Source organism: Osmerus mordax, chromosome 4, assembly GCF_038355195.1.
Source record: "Osmerus mordax isolate fOsmMor3 chromosome 4, fOsmMor3.pri, whole genome shotgun sequence".
NCBI classification, from domain to species: Eukaryota; Metazoa; Chordata; class Actinopteri; order Osmeriformes; family Osmeridae; genus Osmerus; species Osmerus mordax.
Genome location: NC_090053.1, coordinates 4937104 through 4956695, shown reverse-complemented (window position 1 = coordinate 4956695; position 19592 = coordinate 4937104). Strand labels below are relative to the sequence as shown.

At 43.7% G+C, this 19592-nt stretch overlaps 1 protein-coding gene across 2 annotated transcripts in view; it reads left to right on the top strand.

The window, feature by feature from the left end:
• tmtc2b (transmembrane O-mannosyltransferase targeting cadherins 2b) overlaps positions 1-9757 on the top strand; it is a 66563-nt gene extending 56806 nt beyond the window's left edge. For both annotated transcript variants that reach the window (XM_067235196.1, XM_067235195.1), the window contains 4 exons: positions 64-145; positions 1198-1312; positions 4873-4936; positions 9072-9757. In XM_067235196.1, coding sequence (XP_067091297.1) covers positions 64-145; positions 1198-1312; positions 4873-4936; positions 9072-9251 — 441 coding nt within the window. In that variant the 3' untranslated portion in view covers positions 9252-9757. The remainder of the gene's footprint in view (positions 1-63; positions 146-1197; positions 1313-4872; positions 4937-9071) is intronic.
• Positions 9758-19592: the final 9835 nt, after the last annotated feature.

Here is a 19592-nt window from a genome sequence, read left to right as displayed (position 1 = left end):
GTTGAAACGAATATGGCAGAACTTGAAGCAAATAATGACAGCGTGTTTAACTGCTCCTCTCAGGGCCAGAAGACTGAAGCAGAGAGGTACTTTCTGAAGGCAATCCAACTGGACCCCATGAAAGGCAATTGCTACATGCATTATGGTGAGTGCCTATGACTGTTGTTTTACATGTCTTCACCATTAAGGTAAACCTATACTATAGGGAATGAGGCTGTTCATCTATCCACTGTTTTGCACCGTCACCCTAGACATGACACTGTGCTCCATTGAAGTTTTTGCATACGGTGCCCACACTATTATGTAAGAAGTGTGTGTGTGCGCACGTGTGTATCTGTGCATGTGTAGGCCTTCCCCAAAAAACTCGACCAGCAGCTTCGCACACAGTGTATCACACACACCCCATTTGATCCCCCTCTCCGGTCACACACATCCTTCTCATTTGAGAGTGACTGCCCAGTGAAATCCTGTTCTTTTCCTGGATGTTTCACGGGGGTTGCTGTCAAATGTTCCTAACCGCTCCAATAACGCATCGCCGATTCGAAGAAATCCATCCGCTTCCATGGCTGCGCTGGCCTGGGTCTGTAGAGCTCCGTCAGGGCCACGGAGAGCTCCCGCACCTCAGGCCTGCAGCGCAGGGTCCAGTTTCCTCCACAGCTATTTAAGAAAGTATGCTTGGTTTCGCCCAGTGGTCTGTGTCTACTGGCTAGCTCCAATGGAGGAGCTCACCAAGATCAACATGGTATTATGCCTGTCTCAACTTGACCCTCTATGGGAGTCCACCTTTGGTTTACGCCCCCATCCAGGGTCTAATATCCAGCCTCCTGAGAGGCCTCCAGACCCTGGCTATGTCCAATCAGCTGCACCTAATATGCATAGAAATGGCCTGGTTGCCAGAACACCTACAGGGAGACTAACTATGGCTTCAAACAGTCTTGATGATAGCTAGGTCTCAGTCTATCTACATCTGCACACATCTACACCACGCCAAATGGGCCTGAGTGAAGGCCAAGCAAAGATGGGCCAATGTGCTTGGATCTCATGTTTCAGCCAATCATTAGGAGTAAGGACACGGCTACCTACCTCCCCAGGCCAAAGGCAACATTTCCAGGCCGAGGCCTTAGCCTTCCTTCTGATGGACTCCCATTGTATTATGATACCGTTTTCTCTCCCTCTCTCTCTCCTCCCCTCCACCAGGTCAGTTTTTACTGGAAGAGTCTCGTCTGCTGGAAGCGGCGGAGATGGCACAGAAGGCAGCCCGCCTGGATAGCGGGGAGTTTGACGTTGTCTTCAGCGCAGCGCACATGCTGAGGTGAGGGTTTTAAAGGAAGGGTTTATAGTCCCAACGGAAATGTCCTGAAAGGAAACTTTGAAACCAAGTAGACGAGGAGGTATGGTGGTGACACCGCCACCTGTTCTGTGCAGTTGGGAGAGCAAGGATTTGCTGGTGTTACGGGTTTACTGTGAGCACTGCCAGGGCCACCCAAACTGGTAGTAGCTTGTCATCCTCCACCACTCAGTCCAGTAGTCACACTCAGACCAGGGAGGTTAGGTTGTTGATGGAGGGGGAGTGTATGGAGGTTTGCGAGTGTGCACTTGATCCCCCAGGATTACACCCTTGAGATCCCCTCCTCAACTGCTGCACCAGCCAGGGAGCTGCTCGTCTGAACGCAAATCGCACAGCTACATGACTTTTCCCCTCGCCCTCGCCCTCCCCCCCTTCACTTTCTTTCTTTCTTTCACTCTGTCCCTTCCTTCCTCTATTTCTCTCACTCCCTCTCTCTCTCCCAAACCCTTTCTCCTCCCGCTGCCTCCGTGTCTGTCCCTCTCCCCTCCCCTCCCTCTCTCTCTCTCTCTCATTCATGAAAGGCAGCCTCCAAACCAGAGCAAGGTTCATCTCGTGAGTCTGAGTCAGAGTGCTCCTGGAGGCCGCAAGCTGTTGGTGTGTTCCAACTCAAGCCGCGAGTGGAAATGTGTAAATAGAGCCATGTGCCAAGTTACAGTGTGCCACACAGGCTGAGGGCGCTTGGCGCCAACAATATTATATTTCCTAGTTTGGAGATTGACTTGCTTGAATCTATCCAGGGAGAATTACAAGGGAAGTTATTACTGTGAAAGCCGTCAGTACAAGTCAACATGTCTAGAATCGTTCCAGTCCTGTAGAGGGACATTGAGCTCTTCAGTCTATTTGACGAAATCCATTAAAAAGACGTCGTCATTCAGCCGTTTGTAACTTCTGTCTGCACTCATCTGGTGCCTCACTCCCACACACTAACTCTGATCCAGGGTGATGTGCTCCTCTGAGGCCTCCCTCTCCGCGGAGAGCCCCTTCCGGGATCCAGACCCCTGGCAGCCGAAGAGAACCAGGGGCTGGGGCTCGTGCTCCCCACCGCCCTGCTGGCATGGGGTCTGGCTCTTCTGGAGCTCATGTTCTTTATGTGTTTTTTTTGGACCCAGACATGGAAGACCCTCAGTTGGTGGCGATGCAAGTGAATGTGTACGGGGGAGGAGTGGAGGGGGAGTAAGGACGGAGTAAAGGTTAGCGGAGGGAAGGCCCCTTAGATGTGCTAGCGTCTCTTATTGCTCTCCGGGGCCTCTGCAGCCTCTGACAAGTTTGCTTCCTCTCTCCGCTTCCCCCAGCCTTCTTTAAACAATCAGCACGTTATTCCAAACGGACCCTCAGAGTGGAAGCCGGTGGAGGAAGTGGAGGCCGGTGTGGGGAGGGAGGGCCGCTCAAGTGCTCAGGCCCTGGGGAATGTGCTAATGCTAGCCTTTCAGGGCCCAAGTCCCTCTGGGAGCCAGACTGTTGACTGTGTGATTCCGTAACGATGCTTGCCAAGTCCAGAACATCCAGACAGAATACAAGGTCATTAGTTTGAGAAGTTGTGCAAAAAAAGTGTCTCGTCGTTGTAGACAGAGACGTCAGCTATAGTTAGATCTACACTCAGATAGCTGTCTGGTGCTGAAAGGGAATGTTTTTCAGACTGACCTTAGTTGTAAGGGATGCAGTCAGATTAATGATTGGTGAGTCGTTGTGTCTGCAGTGAGCCTAATAAAACATCTGTATATTAGTGAGGGTGTATTTTTCCCCCCAAGGGTTAGGGCTGGTCTAGAATGAGGGTTAGTGCTGGTCTAGATGAAGTGTGAGGTTTGGGTCTAGAATGAGGGTCAGTGCTGGTTGAACTGGTTGTTAGCTCTCGTCGTCCTTTGCTCCGGTTAAACACAATCCCACAAAAATTGGGAGGACCAATCACTATGGTGACCACAGAGTGGCCACCTTCTATCAAACATCCAAGAATGTGTTTAGAAATGTGATGATGACATTATAGACTTGGATTACTGTAATTCTTAAGATATTCTTTCTTAAATACTATTATCTAAATGTTATTCTGGCACATGAACACACAATTGTGGTTTGGAGACAAAAACTGGAGAAATGTACGTTTAGCCAACAAATAAAATACACATTGACTCATCAGGGAGGTTCGGAGAGAAGCATATACTTTGAAAAGACATGTAATGTATACCTGCAGTTGTGACAGTCTCCAAATGTTCTTCGTATCGGTTCACCCCAGAGCACCTCTACAGCTCAGTTCGCCGCACCACAGTCTGACTTACCTCATGTGGAAAGCATCCAAATACACGTCTGCTGTCCAGCCACTACTGGACTACTGCTGTGACTTAACTGCAACGGTCCCATGTGGAGCTCCAAGGTTTGGATGCTTTGAACAACCTACAGGAGTATCAAGTGTCGTCTTTTTTTCCGGCCTCATTTGTTTTTCATGCATATATATTTCCACCCGTCCCTCTCAGCCTTCACCTGTCAAAGATGACGATGAACCATTATTTTACCCAGGTAAGGATGTATCCATGGTGCATTCTTGGTCGTCCAATGTCACGGTTCGCCTTCTCCCTGCAGCCCTACGGAGGACAGTCTTTTAATAGGGCCAGACTTCCTAAGCCCAGTTCAAACGGTCTGGCCTCCCTTTTATCATAACGACTCAGGGATCTGGGGCCAGCTCGTGTTGGGCCTGTCCTTGACTCTGTCAAAGTTAAACTGTTTGCAATGAGACAATTGCTACCATCAGTGAAACGCAGCTGTGAGCTGTAAAATTATTTTTGATTTATAGGGGTATTGATAAACGGAAAAGCTTTTTGGCTGAAGGGAAGGGGGAGTCATGCAGCCAGGTAAAAAAGGGCATAGAAGCGGTTGGGTATGGAGCTGTGGAAGACATTCCTGCTTCGACGATGGGTTTTATAGGAGCAACTACAGACATTAAATTCCTCGGGTCCTCGGGGATGAAGTGAGGACTCATAGGTCCTGAGGTGTACCTGTAGTCACTGCCAGTTCTATTATTGGACTTGTGGCAGACCTACTCCCTCATGCTGTGATGCAAGAACTGCGTTCCCTCATTCCGATCTAGACTGTTTACATATTGTCAAAAGTACCACCATCCAAGCATCCTTTCCTCACACTTCTTTCTCATGAATCTTTCATCCATATTGCTAATCATGAAATATTGATCCAACATCTTCGTACCAACCACGAACACTGATGCACCACGAACCACAAGGGGCCATAATAGTCTTTGAAGTTGTTTGTTATGAATAAAAGATCCTTCTCTTTGTACAAACTTAGCTGGTCAAAGATTGTGACCTGGTAATGAAGTGAACGTCATCAGACTGTTAACTACACAGGCCCTGCCGACAGACTTGGGTTTGTTGTCAGCCTGTGGGACTGGCTCCAAGTGTCCCAGCTCTGCCCTGTCCCTGGCCCACAGTGACCAATGAACACTCAGGGGTCACGGTCACCCTCTGAAGTCCGAACAATAAAGATGACTGATGGTTCCTTTCCGTGTTTTTGCTCCGCAGACAGGCCAGTCTGAACGAGGCAGCTGAGAAGTATTACGGACGAGCTGCGAGCCTGAGACCCAACGTGAGTACCGTCCTAATGACCCCGTTATTACTCACCATGATGGACGCTCAGCTGCAATCACAGGCTGGGTGGCTCTCGGAGCAATCAACAGCCCTCGGCTGCCCCGAAGGTTCTCTTACAATGGCCCCCATTGTGAAGGATCAGATCAGAAAGACTCTGGCTTGGTTGGTACCCAGCTTAAAGGTTTGTTAGTGCAACATCAATCAGAGACTTCAAAGAACAGGCGGGGGTAATTTGATGGTGGGAAGAATAATGATAATAACACTTAGTCATGGGGCTTTGGTGACTTGAAAACGAGTAGACTTTCGTTTGACAGGGAATGTATAACTTGTTTGTCTTCCAGTGATTCATGGGCATATAGGTTTTTGGCATTTCTGCTATATTCCTGATTAGAAGAAATTACTTCTTGAGTAGCAAAGGGTATCTGGAAAGTGTCGGACTACTAGACGTTGTGCTGAGCCAGTTTAAAATGTCAATACGTTTAGTACAAAATACACAGTTTGCACATTGTGTTAACCAAGTGGCTCTCTCATCAATCCTATTCATTTGATAATGCTGCTTAGAAGGATCGGTGATAAACATGTACAATATCCAGAGTTCTTCCTATACGAGCCAACCTTGTATTCTGAATTCCTAATCAAGTACCACTCCCCACCTCTCCAAGCAGTAGCACAGCCCTCATTATTGTCTGTGTTGAAAGGAATACATTACCAGAGTCTTGAGCCACCAGAGAGTCAAAGGTGAAACAGAGAGCTCATATCCATAAGTCAGCGACATTAATATGATTAACCCAGATCCCCCTGCTGTGGGGAAGAGGCTTTTACTGTCATTTTGCTGCAGACAGTCTTCAGTTGCTCTGCCTTGTCGTGTAGGCCATGTTGATGCAGGATTTAGAGGTTGTTTCTCTTTGACTCTGAGAGGTGGAAGTGCTTTGTTTTTAACGACCTGTTTATTAGTTGGTAAATCTTAATCTTAGACTTGATTTAGACTTTCCAAATGTCAACGATGACTGAAAGTAAGCAGGGCATCATAGCAGCCAGCTAGATTATATGTTGTCTTCCCAGTATTCATGTTTATTTCTGGAAGATCATCATCCATTGAGCTTTGTATTTGAGCTTTTTGGGCATCCGCAAATCGAAACACTTTTGTCCAAGCTCAAAAACAGAGTTGATTTAAGCCGAATGTCATCACTTTGTTTGGAAGGCAATTCTCCATTAGGGTTGTTTATAAGGTAGGCCATAATATGATTGAGGACAATCTTTCATCTTCCTTACAGTTATCCTTTGTTCTATCAGAAAGGACTTGACTTAAACCATGTTTCTTGTCAATCTGTATTTGTTATTTAACACTATAGTTCAGTATGCTGTTGGCTGACTGCTCATGCTTCCTTAAGACTGGCATTTATTAACGACACTTCAATTCCATTTGAGTGTTCTTTAACTGAAATGCTGTGTAGCTCCATCCCATCAGTGGTTTCCACCAAAGTTACTGGAGCCTGACAGAGGTACTCCCCCAGCAGTGGTCCCCTTAAAACAGCAGCATCTGTGGGATTCATGTCTACTAGACCCTCCCTCCCTTAGATATGCCCCACCTGGTATACTCTGAGGATTAAGTAGGTTTGTTACTGGTCTACCCCCTCCCTCCTAAACTGTACTTCCATGGTTTAAAGCAGCTGTTTTCCCCGATGCCCAACTGATATACTCCACATCTGTCCTATAACTGCATGCCTGAGGAAATGGAATGGGGGAGATGCTGGAGTGTGGAGGGTTTCGGGGGAGGCAGGGTCCAGTAGGGGTCAAGGGTTAGGAGGGAGAGAGGCTGGGGAGGAAGGGTCTGGTGGGGGTCAAGGTCAGGGAGAGAGGCTGCGGGCTGCGGTGTGGGATCTGACGCTTTAACTGAGCTGTACTGAATAAGGAAGCAGGAGGGTCAGCATTCGCACAATGTTGCACATTCATCTATGGAAGTGTGTATTGTGGACCTAACCCCAAATTGTAGCATACTGTATGAAGATATTTATAATATACAATATAAACATATCGAATGTTTATACTGATGAATCGTTTCAGGATCCATTCAAACACAAACACAGGAGTGGACCAGGGAATCTATATGGAATGGTGTTTTTGTTCCTCTTTGCGGCTTGTGGTTTGCTACCTCTGAATGTCGGAGTGTGGAAACCAGAGCCACCACCCAGGGTTCAGATACTCTGTGGTCTGGGTGACTCCTTTACCTCTGAAGGGGTTCAGCCCCAGCCTCACAGGCCATCTCTGTTGGTGTTCCATGGGGGCTTGGACCTCAAAAACAGTAGGAAGCCCTTCTGCTCCACACAGGAACAATAACACACGTGGAGCCCATATATCATAATATGTGCTGGGGCTTGCATGGATGTGTGGCCCTTTCAAATCATATTTGCAATCTTAAAATGGGTCTCTTGCACAGATTACATTTTACAAATTGGTCCGCGTAACTTGATATTCAATTTAAGGGGTTAAATAACGGCTAGTCAATCCTGGTCCTGGTTCAAAGTGCCCTTCTAGCTCAAATCTGGTTGCTCGGGGAGACAGATTGCTATAGCTTGGGGAGCATGTCTATAATTGTGTCGTCCTATATTGTACCCAGGCCAAGGTGACGTTACAAAAGCAGAATTAACTCAGAAATAGTGTACATTTTTATCTGACAATTAAAGGCTCAAACACATTTGAGTCAGCATTAGTGGGAATTTAGGCCATACCAGCCTTTACTTTGGCTAGGAAGTCTGGAGCAAATGTGTGATTTTATGTCTGTCAGGGGGTGAGAGGGGCCGCCTATGGGACGACGGGATCATTCCAGAGGCCGTTTGATTTATTAATCAATTTAATTTCCCCTATGAGAGGAGAAGAACTATTGGACATATTGTTCCCATTGAAATTCTCATGCATGGCACATCACTCATCTACCTTTGACACTGGGAAAACAGAGATGATGAGTGTTGTAGAGCAGGCTAGCCCAGAGCTGATCTCCTACACAGCACAGTGTGGATCACCCAAGGCAAATGCTCTGGAAAATGGAGGGCTGTCTGTGTTTGACTGTCCAAGCCCTCAGGATTACAATGATGGCTACACCATCACCAGGTCAATATAAATCTCACTCTAACAAAGATATGACAGGTATGTTAGTTTAAATGGTTATCTACACAGCTCCTCTACCTCACAGCTTGACAGTTGGCTTGAACATTTTTTTTTAATAATGTTGGCAACCCATGGCATGCATGTACTCATGACATGAACACACAACTTTTCATGAGACCTCGTGAGAAGTCAGAAAAACACCAGGACTTCATAACATGATCTCAAATTGTATACATTTTTTATTAAATAAAACCAAAAACTCGCATTTCATACTATTAACCAACACCCTGCTATAGTATGTACTGTAGCTGTGGACTAGTACAGTAGCGGTAAGTGCAGAGGGGAATATATTTTCCAATCTCAGGGTTGAAATAGAGATCGGATGTGTAGACACTCTTTGGGTCACTGGTGACTCTGTGGGCTTGTTTGGATCATACAGTGAACACTTTTGTGCTCTAGTCCTGGTGACTCACGCTTTGACTGGCACGGTGTCACACAGGGTTTTTTGGTCGTACACAGGGCGGTCTTGAGGCTAGGCCCGTCAAATGTCATGCCAAAACTGTGGAACTTCATAGATGAAAGGATGTCCTGTCAAAGTGGTGACAGCATCATCTAAATTACGGAATACTTTTTACTAATGGCTGACACCTGTCTCTTTGTTTAAACTTCAAACATGGCTTGATCAACATTTACAGTGTTTGATGGCAGACTGTTACGCAATCTCCTTAGAGAAGTACCCCCTGTTCAATTATGCATAGCCTAAAAGTGTAGATGTATTCAAACAGAAAGTAGATATGACACTTATTTGCATTATTTATCTCCTAACATTCACCCATTGGCTTTCAGCCTCATGACTTTCTCATTTCTGAATGTTCCATGCAATGAAATAATCTGTCTACACAGAGCACATGATTGCCAACCTAATAAAGTGTTTATGGCAGCAGCTGAACCAGGATATCTCACCGTGTTGTACTGTAAAATACAATGAATTGTCACTGAATGAATTCATTTCTTTGTTTTTACTTCAGTATCCTGCAGCCTTGATGAACCTGGGAGCGATCCTCCACCTCAACGGTAAACTACAGGAGGCAGAGGCCAACTACCTCCGAGCCCTGCAGCTGAAGCCGGACGACACCATCACCCAGTCCAACCTGCGCAAGTTATGGAACATCATGGAGAAACAGGGCTTGGGGACCATGGGGCCATGAGGCGGCTGTGAACTCAGCAGCCAGCCCACCATCTGTGCACCAAGCCTGGGGAAGGACACAGCCCCATACCCCTACTCATCACTGAGGAGAGATGGAGGGAGGACATAAGGAGAGAGGGACAGCATAGGCTATGACTGGCATACTCACACGCCCCAGCTCTCCCCAGGCCAGAAGGGACTCTCTGAGGGTCTTGTCCTTGTGAAGCACGCAACTCTTGGATGCCTTTCTAGAAACCCCCTTCACAGGATCTGTGATTCTTTATTGGAACACTTAACTTGAAGAGGGCCATAGATACATACTTGAAATCTAGTTCTTTTATAATTGTTTCGTCATTTTTATGAATAAATAGGTCTTTTAGGGCCAAATCTGTCCAGGGGCAGTGCAAGTTTCAAAGCTGAAGAAACAATGAAAGCCCAGAGCGTTCAGAATCGGAAGGAAGATACATTAGTACATTAGATATTATTCCACTTCTACTACCACTTAATGAAGTATTGGTCAAAACTTCTGTGCACATAAGTGGAAGTTAAGGCAAATAATGGGAAGAAACAGGTTTAGTAGCTATGTTTTGTTTTGACCATGAAGTCAAAATGTGATTTCAAGGCAATATTTCTGGAAACTGAAATTAATCCGGTGATATTGCCAAAGGGAAATTGTTTCACAAACTTCCTATGTGAAACAAATCCCCTAACTTCCATATCTGTAAATTTAATAGCAGATTAGGTAGCATGTTGTTGAAAAGTGATAACAGATAAAAGGGAAAAAGACTCTGATTTTGGATACCTTTTTTAACAAATAATAATAATAATCCCATTCATTTGATGAATACATTCCTACAAAACAAGCTCATTTGAAGGAAAGTTAAAAAATAAGTAAATCCATTAATGTACATGTGGTGTTTATTTAAGTAAACATTTTTCAGTTTCAGTTATTCTCTGTTATGCCTTACTATTCGAAGGTGCACAACTAAACAACATTACACTTCTAAATGTAGCAGAGATATGAGATCATACTTTACCATGACTCCATTGAGCTTTGAAACAGACTGGTACAGTATGATAACTTGCTCCTTTGTGTGCAACTAGTGTGTCCTTGGGTACTAAATCCGCTCTTAGAGGCTGGGTACAGGAAGATGTTATGCGCTAGGTACCTGTATTTACCTACTTCAGCTGAACTGCTTTGAGAAAATTCAGACAGTCTAGGAACAGAGAGAATGGGCTGTTCTTTTACAGATACAGACTCATGTGCTGATGTCTTGAACATTACAAGAAAAAGACTCGAGCAATCTCTTGAGTTCTCATAACCAAATAGCAATCTAACCCAAGCACTCCTTTTTATAACAATGCACAGCCATAGTATGTCTGAGGGAATCTTTAACTGTAATACTTTTTTGAAATGTTAATTTTCTTGTATTTGTTTGTATAAATTAATCTTAATATATGATTCAAGAAGCGACAGTTACCGGTGTGCAGTTACTGGTGTGACAGATCTGCAGTCAGACTTGGAAGGGAGGCTGAGGGCTCTGCAAGTCTGGCTTAGGTCAAATTCGAAAGTAATTGGAAGTATTTTGCCCTGATCCCTCCCTCTTCCTGAACTAACATTTCAGTTTTATACATTCTTTCTATTTTGTAGTCAGCATATCAAAACACAGTTAATTAATAGATTATTTGATGTACATTGGACTATCAGAAGTCCTCTTATGGCATTGTGTGGGGGTGTGGTAGGGATATCCATCTGTGCTCAGCTGTATGCCTACCTTGTCTGTGTTTTACTGCATATGAAATATTTATTTGTGATATAAACCAGCTGGAACTGTGTTTCAAATCTGTAATTAAGGAAGATGTTTGGTAAGAGTCCATCACAGACAATATGGTGCAACTACAATTTAATGAAACATCGCACAGTATTCTGAAGTGTAATCTGAACCACAATGTTTGACTTTTTGGCCAATACCTAAATATACATATAAGATTTTTTTCATTTTTTTTTTCTTAAAGGAACATTTGAATATGATTATTTTTATAATAATTTTGAATGGGATTAATGAAGGATGGGATCTTCCTCTGTCTGAATACTTCGTAAGTGGTCAAGTACAGTGCTTTGTAGATGGGATAGTTGTCATGGAAGTCACCTTCTTTCTACACTAACATTACAAGCCCTCCACCTGGTGTGTTTCTGTGTCTCTGTCGGTAGGAATACACTACTAATCTGGTATTTCACATGGTTTGATAGCAGTTTCGGTACAGTTGGCTGTGAGTGTGGCAATTGTGGTGGTTGTGACTGTGTTAACACTGTGATGTACTTGGCTAAGATCACCTCTTTAGATGTAACAGTAAAAGTTTGAGTTTGATAATCACAACTCCTTTACACAAACACACACACACGGATACATGCAAATCTCCCATCACGTTTCTAATTTCTCTTGTATGTAAACTGTTCATGAACAAATTAGTGTGACTGAAATCGGAAGTGTTTCATTCTGTGTCTCTGCTCAGGGATTTCAAAGCAGTGGGTTATTGGAGAATATGGCTCACAGAGCACTCAGAGAGTTTACTAAATTAAAGTTTTATTTTTGGAAAGTTGTTGTATTTGTATAAATGATCACAATTTGTAGCCTTTCCTTTTTTGTAATATAAAAAGAAACCATGTGCCAGAATAGACTTTCCCAATGTTGCTTTTCCACAATAAAATGGTGTTCTGCTTTCATCGGCCTCCTAGGGTTCTTCCTCTCCAGAAAGCATGCATGTCTGTTCTACACAGTGATCCATACAGTCCATACTCTTATCCACCTCTTATGACTAGTGGATCCCAGACTTAATAGGGTGGCCTAGCATGCTGTGGAACAGGTTTTACACAGCATTTAAAGTTCTCCTGCAAATTTGCTAAAATGTGTCATAAACCCAGCTCAAATGGATCTCGTTGACTTTCATCTTTTGTTCAACACCGAGAGGGATGTAAATATTCCCACATGGTAGAGTAGCGCAGTCTCTACATCTGGTTGGTGTGTCTCATTCTTCCTCACCGCTGAAACCCTGCTGACAAGCAGAAGGCCCTAGCCTGAGAATGAAGGAGTTAGCCTTGTGATGGTTCTCACATGTGCAAGAGGGGGCCCAGGGTTACTTATTGATTTGGAATGTGCCAAGGCTGTGGACTGTCCATTCCATTTTGAATTTCCTTCCCAGAACACAGGTGTGCCTCTCTTATCTTGAAGAGAGATCAAACTTTCTAGATAGGAAGGCTATGAAAGCATGCACCAAAATCAATCTGCCTCTTTCTCAGCCTTCACTTTAACAGGCACCACTGTTCCTTTCCCTTAGTATATCTACTGCCTTACATGTCAAATATATCTACTGTACTCAGTTTTCCGGGACCTTAGTACTGTACCTCTTTGTTTGCCTTTACATTGTACCTCTCAACATTACAAATGGTATTGTAGCACTTTAATCCTGTAAGACATTCTTAGCATACATTGAACAAATGAGGAGCGATTAGATCACAAGCGATGTCTACACAGCCTGTTTGATGCATTACCATGTACAGTTAATTGTAGGTTGATCAGTATCAGGTGATTCATGTGCATGATTATTATCAAACTGGTGCACTTCTCATGCTAAAGCAGTGGGATACACAAATTCCCCAACTATTACAAATGACAAATACATATATGTGTTCATTCAGAGAGCCTAAATTCCAATGTGATTACAGTTACAGAGACTTTGAAAAACCATACTAACATTTAATCAATTCACAGAAAGACTCCAAGATCTCTTTGCAGTCTAGGATAAATTATCTGATTAGTTTCTCCAAATAGAATATTTCAGCATGCATACCTCCTCGACAGAGACTCGTACACTCAAGCAAAGCTGGATGACCATCACAAAACTTTACATGTTCTAATCAAAAACCTCTGAACTCACCAAAATATTTTCCGTCACATTGAGATTCACATCTCATGCACTCTGATATCCTGCTACTCTATCAATAAATGCACATTTTTATCAGTGCATTAAGCATTAAGTCATGGATTCCCTGTGTCCAGCACCCTAGGAAATAAATAACATCTGTCTTGCATTTTCATGACCCACTTCATCATGTTACAATATTGCCTTTCGCATCCAGAAGCGCCCACTCAGGAGAAGTGAGAGCTTACGATTTCCTTATGAGGGTATTTTTCCTATTATGTTGTTATATGGCAAATCTGCCAGCTGTTATCAAGCAAATATTTTGTGGAATGTGCCGTAGACCTATCACAGCTTTGATCTGAGCGGCGTGGGCCAGGCGCTCGGAGCAAACATGCAGAGTCTTTGCAGCAGATCGCTGTGCGTGACGCAGCAAAGTCCTCCCCTCTGGACTTGAGAGCCGTTGTTATTGCTTGATAGAAGAAGCATTAAGATGAGGATCATGCACGAGATGCCTGACTCAACAATAGGGCATCTACCTCTCCAAGACACTGTTTCATATTATTGAAGAGGGCTTTTTTTTTTTGTCTCTTGGAAGGAAATTGCCTTTCCTTCTTTTGTAGTTCCTTCCAGTGTGCTATAATGTGCTTCAGGTATCTGTACTCTAACCAGGCTGCTGCTGTAGACTAATTAAAGAAACTGAAGGTTCTTGGTATTAATAGCACTGTAGGTCATAAGTAAAGATGCCCCTCTCTTACAGTACACTTTCCATTTGATCAAAACTAGTCTGTCATGAAAGGTTTGTGAATACCAAACATATGTTTGAAACGTAAACAAACTGTATGGACACATTTTTGTCCTAAATGCTAGTGAATCAAGTGTGATCTGTCTTAGGATGCTTTGTTGCCAGACTGAAAAAGACAGTGTACTGTACTGATGCTGTACATTTCTTTCAAATCCCATACTGTAGGCCTCCATTAAATCATTTAATGATACTACTTCAGTACATGAAAAAGAAAACATTATATTTGAGAGCAGAGCTGTGTCTTAACTTGAAAAGACCTACATCAATATCCATTACCAAAACTTCAAGTCGAGTTCAAACTTAAACTTTTGTGATAAGACAACCATGTCAATTGATGCCCTTTGACCACATTGTTGGACAAATAGTAGACATTCAGCAGGCTCACGGCATAGATTCATTTTTGCATCTATACATTGTTTTTTCCCGGAAATCTTATTAACAAGACTTGCACTCTCTCTTTGTGTTTTTTTTTGCACACACAAACACTTTCCTCTCTCTTTATTCCTTTTTTCCCTCTCAGCCCGTCTGTCTCACACACACACACACAGCAGGAAATCATGCGTGCTTCCCTGTGTGAGAGTGAGTGACAGTGAATCAAACAGAATAATTGCTTTCCTGCTGATATTGTGACCTGCTGAGACGCATAAACAGGCGCTGGGGTACGGACCAACTTCATGAATGCTAAACCTTATTTGAATAACTAATCATTTATTCCAGGTGAGTCCCACTTTTAGATAATTAATTATGAAAGATTTTAGATTTTATTTGACACATAGGACACAGACACAGTACATGTAAAGAAGTCTGTTTTTTAATGTATTTCTTCTAATGATGATACATTAGATGATACACAGTAGATCTGTTTTATAACGGTGCATTAAACAATTTAGTTTAAAGTCATATATGTGGATTTTCATCTAGTTAAATTGACCCTGGTTGATTCCCGGTCAGTGTAACCTGCAGGCAGTCCTCAGCTCACATCTAACACCCTCATCTCTTCATGGCTTACCAAGACTCTGGAGGCTGCAGCCACACTCTGGCTGTACATCACGAGGAGCTTGGGACACAACACAGATCCCCTGTCTCCTCAAAATGTCCGCCTGGTACTGAGGATCCGCAGAGCCCAGATGCAGCCTCACAATGCCCAGGGGCCTCATAAACACTGGGTCAACTAGCAACGTCTGAGACCTTCACGCAGGATATCACACCCCTCACTGCCTGGCACGACGACACACAATCGTGTCTTCGCTGCAGTGGCGGTGTGAGGTTCCCTCCGCTCTGCAGCCCTGTACATTACTGAGATCATGTCTGTTATAAGAAGCAGCAGGTGCGGACGGAGAGGAGAATAAAGTGGGCGTCAGGATTGATTAGTTCCAGCCAGGGAGACGGATGTGTGGATCCTGCAGAGACTGTCAAAACAAGAGGCGCTCCTCCAGGCTCCCAGACAGCTGGCCTTTCATTTGAAGGGGAAGACGGAGAGCCTCATGGAAGGGGAGGGGCTCCAGGGAACAGGGCCTGTTACGGCCCAACAGGAGACCCGACATAATGACTGCATCTGGGCTGCATCTGTCCTGCAGGTGTCCCACCTGTGCTGTGGTCAGCGGGTCCTACAAGTCTGTTCCTTCCGAAGAAGACAGTAGAGATCATGTCTCCCTAACCCTGACGCTCTCCTTAACCTTGCCCTGGACCATGTTGGGAACATGCTGGAAAAGAATATAGAAAACGTTCACTCCAGAGTTGTTTTGTGTACCTGGATAACTCAATAACAGTCGGTGTTATTAGTTTCATTGATTGTTGAGAGTTGCCTCTAGAGTCTGGCATTTTCTGTTGCTATGTCTTCAAGATCTGTAAAACTGTTTTACAGAAAGAAATATCTTCTTCTTTTATCACGAGGTTGTATATACATTTCAAAATAACGATTAAGTGTGTAAATAAGTGTGTAAAGTAGATTTTTATCAAACGGCCTTGTCAGTGTTTAGCACCTCGTGTTTAAAACGAGCCAGTCACATTGTAAAGCCTCTCGCTGCCTACAGTGTTACCTAACTGTCTGGGTCGTGGATGTGTGGTTTGAACAGGAGCCAGCACACCTTACGCTGCCCTTCATCATACATTTAGTTGCCTTGTGAATGCACACAAATTGACGGAGAGGCCACGATGTGGGGAAATGTGGAAGGTATTTTTAGGAGTGTACGTCTCCAGTTCTTTGCCTTCACTCCCCATTACGCTCATTAACTTGCTGAAAGGGGACCTGCTATTTTTGTGAGGGTGCCGCTGGTCCCTCCTGGACCCCCAGAGTGGAACCCTACAGCTCGTTATTTATCCAGAGAGTGGTAGGATGGCTGATTGGACTCCTCAGAGACCCATTAGAGCAGACAGGCTGTCCTAGCCCAACACTGCCGCCATCCATCATGCAAATGTGGAACCCGGACACTTCGAGCAAGTCTACTCCAGCCTGTCACGTTAGCCCTGGGTGTCAGTGCTCAGGCAAAAAACTGCTAATAACTCTGGACACCACAATGCAACAAAAAAAAAAACATCGAAATAGAACACCGGTTGGGGTGAGTGTGAAGGTGTAACAGGCCTCATATCAGAGAGAGCTCTGCTAGCCAGCTTTGACACCCCCTGGCCCTGCCCTGCTCCTCGGCTTTACGCGGTAGCTGACCCAGGTAGTTCTTGGATGGAGAGCAGGCTGCATGTTATTCTATCCCCGTCCCTCTGGTGAAGGAGGTAATTTGCAAATGGGCTTCAGAATGTTGAGCGCCAGGGTTCCGGGGGCCCCTGACAGTTCTGATAGGAATTCCGATGGAAAGTTCTCAAAAACCTGTGGTTTTGGACGAGGACCAGTGGGTCTGGAGAATGATGGAGGCATTTCTGAGTGATATAAACAGTGTTTCCCTTGTATTTCTGCAATTTTTTCTGGTTGACTTAGGGAATAGGCCTTTGCTGATAAATACCACTTTTTCAGAATTATATAGAGTTTGTTACGAGCAGTCACTTTGTTGATATCAAGCAACATGTTTTCACAAATGCTGGAGATGATGTGCTCCACTTCAAATTGACAGCACCCACCCTTTCAAAACTGGACTCAAGCATTCTCTTTCATGTTGCCTTTTAACCAACTCAACATTTCTCCAGTTGGCAGCAGCTCATGTTTCAGACCTTTGATAAGCTTTGGGGTTGCCGTTTTCTTGAGATTGGAGCAAATGTAAACTATCTGGCATTCAAAACACGAGCCGAGTTGAGGAAGTGCAGAGCTGCTACGTGTTCACTGTCTGACAGTGATGCAGAATGTATTTGGATGGCACGGCCTCTAATCTGTCCAAAACATATCGGTTTCATTTTCTTGCCAAGATGTGCCATGTTTTTAATTATACAGGAAACATCTACAGTTGAAACATTAACATGACTGCGAAACACATGTGGAGAAGTCAGGCAAAGTGTCCACATATCATTTCTATTTCAAACATTGCTGATAGTTTCCACACTTGCCTGATTGTAATCAGTGCCTTTCAGTCATTTTGTTTGTATCACGCTTTGATATCTCCATCTCTGCAGCGACGAGCTAAAGAGCTTCCACATACTGCTGGAGAGAGAGTCCCAAACACAGGCCTACACCAAGCACGCCAAGCTGCTGCTGGTCTACATCAGGAGACAGGGGAGGCATTTCAATAAGTCTCCATTGACACTAACTGTGACAGTTCTCATAGTTGTGCAACAGTTGTGGGCCAGTTTAAAAATTATTCATTATTTTGTTAAGGAAGGAAAGAGTTGAGAGCAATAAACAAGATTCCTTCATTTTCCTTAAAAGAAATAGCACACCCACAATGATATTTCTTTCCATTTCTGTTTGGTCAAAAGATATTAGTGTAAGCATTTTTGGAATATGAATCTTGGCATTGCATAAACATAATTAAGCTTAATGGCTGTCACGGTTTTGCTTATGTGGGAAATGTTGGAGTTTTTCTCAATAAGTCTTGGTCTTACTGTACTGTGCAGTAGGTGTCATCAAGTCAGGCATAGAGTGAATCTTTCAGTTAACATGTAAACTGTCATGTAAAAAGGTTTATATTTTTCAATTTATTGGGAGGGAGAGCAACCAAGATCTTAGAGCAATAATTACTTACGTGTATATTTGCTCCAAAAATAATTTATGTTAAGTTTTGAATTAAACTGTGCTGTGGAACTGAATGTGACTGGTGGTTAACTCTCTACTACACCAGCCATAAATCTGTCTGTAAAACCAGCTATATTTCTTCATTAGATTAGAAAAGCCAGAGTGCTGCACTGGGATTGTAAGGAACTGGGTCTTATGATGGCTGTTTTCTCTACACCATCAACCCTTCTTATGGAACATTCAATGAGTTTCTTGAAAACAGATCAAGTTTGTCTTTTAGGGTTCTTTCTTACAAAAAGTCTAATGTGAGAGATAGCTGTTGTTTGTTTATGCTAGCGTGTGATTGGTGTGGCTTTCTGGAATGACCCATTTAACAGGCAGTTATAAAAATGTTTCAGGTTTAAATGTGGAGGAAATCGGAGTTGTCTGTCCTCACTTTTGTCTTCCTCGCAGGACCCTCCGAACCCTAACCGTCATTTTAAGAAGATCCATTTGAACCGCAAGTAATTCATTTATGATCTTGTCTGTGTCGCCCTGTGACTTAATGCACAGTAGAAGTATGAAAAAGTGTGTTTTGTGTATTTGTGGGTTTTATACATTAAGGAATGGGGACCCATAGTGTTAAATCTCCCCTTGGGACAAGAACACCAATCATTTGTGCTTACATGCATAGAGAAGGATTTCCTGTAGATATGCTACATAAACAGAGCTTATTTTATAGTTTTGTTCCTCAAGGCCACAGAACAGGCCAGACACATCTTGACAGCAAGTCTGGGGATAGAGAACGACAAATAACCGACCAACGTGTCAAATGTAGGAACGATCGCTCATAGAAGTCCTTTTAAAAGGTCCACTCTGCTGCAGATGTTCTGAATGTGGTTCCAAATGTGGTTCGTTTTACTAACTGAGCAAACTGTCTCATGTGATACAGTCATCATAAGGATTTGTGTTGGTCCTCAGTTTAAATAATTGTACAAAGGTTATCTTGAAGCTTCTTTTAAAATTATGCAGGATCATCTTACATTTACATTTACATTTAGTCATTTAGCAGACGCTCTTATCCAGAGCGACTTACAGTAATTACAGGGACATTCCCCTGAGGCAAGTAGGGTGAAGTGCCTTGCCCAAGGACACACCATCATTTTGCACGGCCGGGAATCAAACCAGCGACCTTCTGATTACTAGCCCGATTCTTTAACCGCTCAGCCACCTGACTCCCTCATCTTCACGCTGTGGCCTTTCCAAACAGTCCAAGCAGCTGCTCCAGTCCACTCTGTTGAATGTTTGATAAGTGCATATGTATTCTTTTCAGATATAAATTAAATCAGAGCAAACATGAATCCATATCTAACCAATGCACTCTGTTGGTGAGAAACATAACTCTTGTTTTGCCATCTCAGTGGGATCTATTCTACTTGCACACTTCAATGGCCAGACATCAGAAAGGACACACAATGTTTCAATAATGTGCGTTTGTTCCTGAGCTGGATCTTTTTAAAGCTATCTCTCAACATGCACTCTTGCAT